A 9,053-nucleotide genomic window follows, 5' to 3' on the forward strand; every position below is an offset into this window, starting at 1 on the left:
ATGTAGAGTTGTAATGCGGCCACATACCCCAGCATGGCTCAGAGTAAGGATACTGGCCAAGAGTTCCACAGCTTGGCTGAGGGATGGGCTAGTGAGGAGGACAGGTCCCCAAACACGGGACATCAACCTAAATCTTCCTGCAACAGGGAACAGAGACTACCCAGCAGCCCACACCCAGCCATGGCCACACACACCTCCACGTGCTGTCCTACTTTCTTAACTAGAAAGCCCAGCCTCTCCTCTGCTCAGATCTTTGCCAAACCTCCCTCTCTTCAACACATTCCCACCCTTGACAGGCTGCAGATCATCCTTCCGAAATCTTTGTCTTCTCTCAGTGGGTCCTCCCTCACAAGCCCAAAGTAATCCTGTCTCCCACACTTTGTGCATTCCTCAGCTAACAGGGATCACTACATCTCCAGGAGGGACCTCCAAAGAAAACCTCTCCCAGCAAGGCTAATTTTAAAAACTCCAGTCTACAAGCACACAGGAATATTAGCTCCTTTTAAAGGTGAATAGCAGGTACATGAGGCTGAATTATACTGTGACATCCTGGCCAACCACCTCAACTTCCTTCTTGAACACAAAAGCTGTCAAAAGTGAACCAAAATGGGCAGAAAGCCTAGCTTTTCTCAGAACCAGAGAAGTTTAAATTTTTTTGGAAAGAAACCAGAAGTAGAAAGGTTCCCAAGTCATATTTAAACTAGAAAGCATAAAAAGAACCATGTGACCACACAATAAACTTGAATGGGGAAAATTTAGTGGTAAAAACCCCTGGTAGTAATTATATAGGCCATCAGCACCCATGAAATGTTTGATTTTGCAGTAAGCTACCTTCTAGTAGCACTTTGCATTCTCCTAGCACTTTTATTTATTCCTTTGCAATACATTTTCTTAAGCAGACAGCATTATAAAACCGTATCACAAACTGACCTTCAAAGCAGATTGCTCTCCTTTATTTCCAGCTAGGGGTTTCATATCACAACCCAGCAGCTGAAGGGTAATACTGCGAGAGCACAGAGCCACTACCTCAGCCAAGGCTTCCACTCCAATTCTGCTTTTGTGAAAAAGAAGGAAAGATAAAGATACTAATACAACTGAGCCTCAGCAAAAACAGCCTTTTTGAAGCAAAAATGCTTTTCCATCTCCATAGCTTTCTCCCGCTGCTTGTAATCAATGGGACAAGGCTGCTTTAGTCAAGTTTCCAGAGTCCTCTAATAGAAAGCAGCTGTCCCTATCCAGATTGCACCAGACATCTCCATAATTATTTTGTCATCTTTTTTTGGTCAGTTGTGTTACTCAACTTCCCAGTACTGCTGTGTTAATAACACCAGCAGTCCCAGAACTGTACTCAACATACTTTTTTCCTAAACTCCCAACACTAACCTGAGGATGTTTGTATCATTATTTGCCACTCAATACACACACTTTACATTTGTTATGTGTCAAAATATGAACTCCAGGACTTGTATTCTACTGAAGTGGTCTGCATGAGCCACACATCTCAATATGAACAACTTAAATGACTAGGGCAAGCCTACTTGGAAAGCTGTCCCTTTCTTTTCTGAAGCAGCACAGAACTGGACAAACTGGCAACATCCAACACCATCTGAAACTTTTAGTTTTGCAGAACCATTCAGATGGCAATGAAGTTCTTGGTCTTTACATAGCTTCAGGAAGCAGTAAGGGTGGCAGTGAATCTTGTCTCCTCCATTAAAATAGCACCACCTAATAATTTGGCAGAGGGGAAATTCTCTCTTATTTTGGATTAATCAATGTCATTATAACATAAGATAGTCAGTTAACAAGGTTAAGTAACTGCATGTCCATCAATCATACCTTTATTCTGAAAGCTAACTTCAAGTAACAATTAAGTCTCTATGTGAACGGCTAAAAAGCAAGTAGGTCATTCAAATTCCATGAGTATGTAACTCAAGTTGCCCCTTTATCAAAAAACTCTAATTTAATTTGGAGCCATGACTGCCATCTCCCTGTCTTTGCATATACCAGCTTTAACAGCTCCTTTGGGGAGTGTTCATGGAAGTGGTAATAGGTGTGGTAATTTCCACTTTCTGTTTTCTAGCTCAGACAGTAATTGAATCCAGGCACTACTGTGATATCTTCCTAGCAAATCTTTGTTGGCCTCCATGAAATGAGCTGGAAGTTTGATTTCCGTTCTCAGCAGGCATGTTTGTGTGATACAGATGAACTGCTGTAACTGGCAAATTGGAGGCAATTTCAGCAGAGATTCCTAGGCTTTAAAAAGTGCAAGAACAGAACTTTCACCTCCAGAGAAGTCTCCTCTTTATCAGTCCTGAGAAATGACAGGAGCAGATTGGAGAGTTTAATTCTGCTGTTGCAAGACATTTTGAAGTCTGTTTTATTAAACCAGCATTCACATGAAATGACTAAGAAAATACCCCAAGTCATTATGAAATAAAATGCAGAGGCAAAACAAACTTTATCACTCCCTGCTTTCTATCTCTGCTGCATTTTAATTGGAATACACAAATATTTTATTTCCTGTGACAGCCACCTTCAGTAGTCTTCCTTCTGGTTACACCTGTTTGGCTCCCCGTGACAGCAGCTGGTGCAAGAGCATCAGCCACTGACAGACCATTAGTGCCCTTCCAGGCAGGTCTGAATTCTGCCACACAAGACATTTCAGACCCAAAATACAAGGTATCAGGTGAGTAGAGGCTGAATGTATGACTAGGCTAAGATTAAAAACTTTATTTTTTATATAAAACAATAATAAATCCAAGCAGATAATGAACTAAGTGTGTCTTCTCATTTTCCATCTTTCCTTCTTTTCTCAATAAAGTCTATCCACAGTTCAGTGTTAAACCACTCCATATTCTGCAAAAACTATGATGTTTCCATCTTGTATCCATGTTTTTCTAATTCAGCTCTGTATAGAAAAGAGACAGATATATTAAAACACATATACAATACTGTTGGATGATTGATTTTTTTAAAAATTAAGTATACTACACAATACACAATTTTAAGTAGCAATGTCATACTGCTTTTTGATCCATACCGATAACCTTAACCTTACTTACTCTGTAGTTTTTGAACTCCAGTTTTTCATCTTAGATCACTGTAAGTGACTTCTCAGTGAAAAATTCGGGTACTTGTTTTAATCACAGCTACTGCCCTCTGACCCACCATATGGCACAAAGCAGCACCTATGTGCCTGTAACATATCTAAGCTCATTAGAATAATCAAAATATTATCTTATACATATTCTCAAGAATCTTATACATTATTCTCAAGATTTCCTTAACTCAAGCAAGCTCGCTATTCTATTTGACTTAAATTCATGTGCTTCCAAAACAATTGGAAGCTATTTTTTAGTGCAGTATGGAATTTTTATTTATGTCTTGGTTCAATACACCTTGCAGTGAACAATTCTGAGGGAAATAATTGTTTTGTTGTCCTTAGTTGTGGCCAGGACAGCAAGTCAGGAACTACAATTGTTATCACTCCTGCCTTGCCACCACTTTGCTTCTCACTTGCCTCTGAACACACCAGCCAGGATGCATCCTGTTTTATCCCCTGGTCTTAGCATATGTGTATCTAGATACAAAAGTACAAATCTCTAAAAATATTTTGGATTAGTTTGCACATTTAGTAGTAGGATTTTTAAAGTGGAGGATTGCAGCATTTGGTTTCTAGAGATGAAGGAAACATGCTACAACCAGGGAGCACTGCAAACCACTATACAGTCACCAATACCACAGGCTGCATCTAAGGCCATTTACAGAAAGTTTATCTAGACCAACTATGTCTATCAAGAATTACTTATTTTCTGAAAGTCTGTTTCATTACATGTTTTCCAATATTACCATTTAACTGCCTTTGAACTATATTATATTTTCCTATTATATATGAAATAACTATAGCAACAATTTTTTATGCACAAAACACAAAAAGAATTGCTCTCCCTGGAGTACAAGGACAACCCAGGAACTGTTTAAGCAGGCTGTATTACAGACAGTTTGCTCCTCATGCAACATACTGAGGGATTAATTATAAAATCTGGCTTTGTTCTGAATGCTTGAAACAATTTAAGTTATAATTATGCGTCAATAAAGGATTACGGAAACTACAAGTGACAAAGAGGATTAAGCAACTGGCTTAGAGGTACACAAATCACTATCACTTTTTTAAAGCATGTAATTAACAATTACTTTGCTGTTGTTGCTCATAAACAGTATGTTCATCACATAGGATAGAACCTTAACATTAATACAGATCACTAATCTCCAGAAAATTTGCCCATTTGGACAAAGAACAGCAGTGCTGTTTTAAAGTACAGACATAAAACTGTAGCATACTTTGCACACCACACAGCACAAAGGGATAATCTCAGATGCTTTGCCATTAATCCTGGCAGTACAATTCACAACTTTCACATACACATAGAAGAGTCATTAGAAAAGGATCCACTCATGTTAAATTGACAAAGTGTCAACTGTATCTCAACTTTCCGTGATCTTTGCATTGTTTGTGTAACAGAGCAAAATTCTGTCACCACAATGTCCTAAGGCACATTTCAGTAGAATTATTAAAAGATGAAATGCTGATCAGTACTTCAGAGTCTTGTAATCCCTAAGTCTGGCTCTAAAAGGCTTTAAATAGAAACGCAAAAAAGTAGAGCTTTCATTTATTTCCATTTCAGATCTTTATTTTTTTAAAGTAATCAGATTTCAAACTTCCAGATATTAACTAATCAACTCCATTTTAAGCATTTTTACCTGTCTTCTAGAACAGTAAGCTTAAATAAAATTACCTTAACTGATTGGAGAAATCATCTTCTACGTTGTCATCATCCCAGTTGTCTTCCCAGACATGTGCATCTTCATCTTCATCTAAACCAGTCCAATCTATAGACAGAAAGGCAGGTCTAAATATCGTGTGCTGCACTGCTTTGGTACCCTGTCCTACCGACCGATTAGCTCAGCCACAGGGAAAGGCATTCTGATAAATTCTGATAAACTTAACAGAGAAGTCTGGGTCACATTCACGTGTTTATGAGATAGAAAAATATAAAACACATCTCACAATTTCTGTAATTACAACAAAAAATGAAACTTGGTGAAAAAAATCATTACACACACATCATGGCTTGTAAGATTAAATATTCCTAAGAGATATTTTGCATACTTATGGATAAACTGTAGCATCATCCTTCCAGATTTGTATTTAAACCACTTTTTCAGATTAAAAAAGTAAATACGTATCAGATGTTTTTGCCAAAACACAGACATATTCTCTGTCCCCTCAAATCAGATGCAGTCAGCCTATGGACAAAGCACAAAAAACTATCTGTAATGCAGAAGCAAAGGCAAATTGAGACAAGCATCTGCAAACAGCACTTGACCCCTCTAATCAGCTATTTCTAGGTTCCCAAAGCAGCAGAAGCCATCTTGCCTTTGTAGGGAAACACTTTATGTCCATTTACTAACCATATTTATATTTTTCCTATAATAAAGTATTCTGGCACACCACCCTTGACAAATTACTGATCACACACTTAATGTTTCCTTATTAAAAAAAAATCAAACTAAATAGTTTAGAAAAATAATGAAAACAAAAGGCTCAGAATCACTATGAAAACATAAGTTGGCTTACTTGATTTTTTTTGTTTCTTGGTTTATTCCTACCGAAAGTTTTTCAAATGTTATTAAAAAAGAAGCCCCCTAATTTTGATACTTGCAACTTTTTATTTCTCCAAGTCTATTAGTGTATTTAAAGAGATACTACTGTTCTCCCCTTCCATTCTAGTAAGCCATCTGCTGCCCACGCACAGACTAAGGCCTAAAGCAACAACAAACACTGATAAGGATATGGGGGCAGAAGGGGAGAAAATCACTGGGGTAAAACATGAAAAACTAATTCACTGTGAACAGCTAAGTTTCTAAGAATGCAGCCTGGTCTTTGCATTTTCTCCTCCTTTTTGTAACACTGACAGGCAACAAAATTAATATTTGAGATTCACCAGGACAGGAAAATCCATTTGTCACTGATTAAAGACACACGTGTGGAAGGCATTACAATTAGATTTCCCTACTCAAATAAATCATATAATGGGAAAAGATGAAGGAGCGCAGAAATTGTGCTATGAGAGCAAAAGAAAAAAACTGAGAAGAAAAGGTGAAGAAAAAATGCTGGACATGAAAATGCATTATTTGGATTTAGCTGTATTGCTAGTTGCTCAAAGGGAAGGGCTTATCCTTTAGAACTACCTGCAATAAGCTTTGCCCTTGCAAATTTATATTCCATTGAATTTTTCTGTCAAATAAAAAACTCTACTGATTACCTGGATTTCAAAGAGAGAAAAAACAAAGCTCAACTTAAAATTAACAAAGTCGAAGCTTTCTTTCTACAAACATCCAAGTAGCTCAGACAGAACTACAAACTTGAAAAAAAATCTCCCAGGAACTCATATCCAGCACAACAAACAGCAGCTTCGGCCACAGAAGATCAGCAGGGCAGACTGCAGAAAGATGCTCTAAATCACACTGAGTGAAGAGGAGGGAGAAAGGCCCATGTCACCTTGCTGGGGTGAGGAGGAGAGTGAAAGTAAAGCCTAAATTACATTCTCATCTTCGTAGGACAAGATTCTGCAGCATCTGTATATTTAAACTACTAGCTCACAATTGTATAATACAGTTATTACTCCCTGCTACAGTATATGCCTGTGACTAAACAAAAATAAAAAAAGGCAGAGCATTGTCTGGGACTGAAAGTCTTAAGATCGCTGTAGAGTCCATTACCATTAAGTATTACTAATATACACCAAAATTATAACTTTGTCATGGCTGAACTCCTTAAAAATGTATTTTTATGTGCTGATCACTGATTGGTTTATTTTGCACTTGGGAAACAAAAAGAATTTTTAGGATTTTAGGGTTCTTTATCCCCTGCTCTATCACTTAACATTTTTATATTCTGAAATGCATTGTACAAAAGATTTTGAGTGACTCATTTAAATGTATTTTCATCTACTATAGTATACTTATGTATACTTCAAAGTATCCTATAAAAATTGGGCACGTCTGGTTTTGATACATAACTTGATTTCATAAATTAAGTAATTTTTTAGGTTGGAATAAACCCCAAAAGTCTGTGTTTTCATCCCTTACCATAGATTTGCATTATCTAATTTCCTTTGGATAAAAACTGGGTAATAGAACACAAAGTTCTTCCATTGCCAGAAACTGGTACTTTAATTTGAAAGAACAACAATTTGGAATGGGTTTGAGCCCAGTTATCACAGTTCTTTCCTAAGTACTGGAGATAGCAGACGAAAGTGGTCTGAACACTCAACCTCTCAAAACTATGACCTCACCTGACGGCCCAAATGGACCCCTTTAGAGGGTCCAAAAATATTTCCTATTTTCTGCAAGAAAGATCATCTAGAAGCCTGATGATGGTCACCTTTTCAATAAGTCTCTGTTCCACCCAGAAAGCCTGCACAGCACTTTGCTTCGGCATTACAGCCAGAGTCCAGCAAAATCAATTTCACCTTCTGTAAGAGCAAGTCAGGGCTCTGCCCAATCCAAGGTCCCCAAGCTTCAGAGACTTCCCCTATTGTGAATACTTAATTTACATTAAATAAGAAAAACTCTTTTTTTCATCCCTTACCATAGATTTTTAGGGAACACTTATGAAAAAGAAAGTATGGTCTTGTAAGTTTACTTTAGCTAATACCCCAACTATGTCATGAACTTTCTCTATCAGCACATGCAAAATATTAATTTTAGGAGTACTAAAGGGTTCAGAACACCTAAGGCTTGTAAGGCCACAGAAAAACCATATGCAATAAAGACATTAGAGAAAAAAAAAATCCTGACATTACATTCATCATGATATATATCATTTCTCATGATCCACAACTTGAGACAATCCCAGAATCAAGGACATAAAAAGCAAACATGCCCTAACAGGGATGTTTCGAGACTATCTCTGTCAAGGGACACCGAGTGGTTTTATTGAATTTAACTTCCTCATTAAGCATATCTGTACCTATGAAAAGCAAACCAGCATATACATATCTGAGCTTCAATAGTAAAGAGACTCAGAGTAACTACAGAGCGCAGTATTCCATCTTCACACATTTTTCCACCTTACGCTCAGTTTCCAGCCCTCATCCCTCCTCTCCCTCGCGATTCTCATCTCCAGTGCCAAAAACCAGTACATTTCTCCCGCAGCCGTTTCCAGCCCTCTCGCACAATGACACAGCACTTCATGCGCGGTGTGCCCAGCGCCGTGACCGCGGCCGGGAGCCGGGCCCGGGCCCCATCCCCGCGCTCCACCGCGGCTCTGACGGCGCTGCAGCCGCTGCCCGGGCCGGGGCTGGGCAGGGACGCGCGGGGCACCGGGGAAAGGCTCCGCGGAGCTCAGCCGGGCCCTGCGGAGCGGCAGCACAGGAGCGGCGGCGGAGCGGCGGGGACGGGCGGGCAGGGCCGGCACACAGGACCGGCACACGGGGCACACAGGGCGCCCCAGCCCCGCCGCCGCTCCGCCCGCCCCGGCCGGCCCAGGCCGCGGCGGCCCCGCCTGCAGGCCGCGGCCTGTCGCATCCTGGCGTCCCATCCCGTCCCGTGCCGCCCCCGCCCGACACCTTCAGCCGGGAACTCCTCAAACTCGTCGTCCTCCTCCAGGAGCCCCAGGTCCACCGGCTGCTTCTTCTCCGACATGCTGGGCCCGCACCGCGCCCCGCCGCCTCGCGCCTGCCGGGATCCCGCGGCCGCCGCCGCGCCTGCGCCCTGCCGGGCCCGCTCCGCCCGCGCCTGCGCGCTGCGCCCCCCGGCCGCTGCCGCTGCCGCCCCGCCCGCCGCTCTGGGCCCGCACGGCCGTGCCGGGCCCGGGACCAGCGGGACACGGCCCTGGTGGCTGCGGGGCTGTGGGGGGAACCGGCTCTTCCCTGCAATGTCAGACCAAACCGCACAGGCCGCTGCCGCTACCGGGCGCGACTGTTCTCTACATTCTTTCATTATTGGTTTATATGCAGGCAAAACCTATTGAGTATCAGCCTTCTGTC

The 9,053-nt window shown here is 41.2% G+C and overlaps 1 protein-coding gene across 1 annotated transcript; it reads right to left on the reverse strand.

The window, feature by feature from the left end:
• Positions 1 to 810: 810 nt before the first annotated feature.
• On the reverse strand, positions 811 to 8,769 carry SEM1 (SEM1 26S proteasome subunit). The gene is made up of 3 exons (XM_083865395.1): positions 8,634 to 8,769; positions 4,797 to 4,890; positions 811 to 2,908 (listed from the first exon to the last, which is right to left on the reverse strand). The coding sequence occupies exons 1-3, from the start codon at positions 8,707 to 8,709 to the stop codon at positions 2,866 to 2,868; spliced, it is 213 nt and encodes a 70-aa protein (XP_083721521.1). The 5' UTR covers positions 8,710 to 8,769; the 3' UTR covers positions 811 to 2,865.
• Positions 8,770 to 9,053: the final 284 nt, after the last annotated feature.

The sequence above is a fragment of the Zosterops lateralis genome (assembly GCF_965231275.1).
Source record: "Zosterops lateralis genome assembly, chromosome: 1".
In the NCBI taxonomy this organism is placed as follows: Eukaryota; Metazoa; Chordata; class Aves; order Passeriformes; family Zosteropidae; genus Zosterops; species Zosterops lateralis.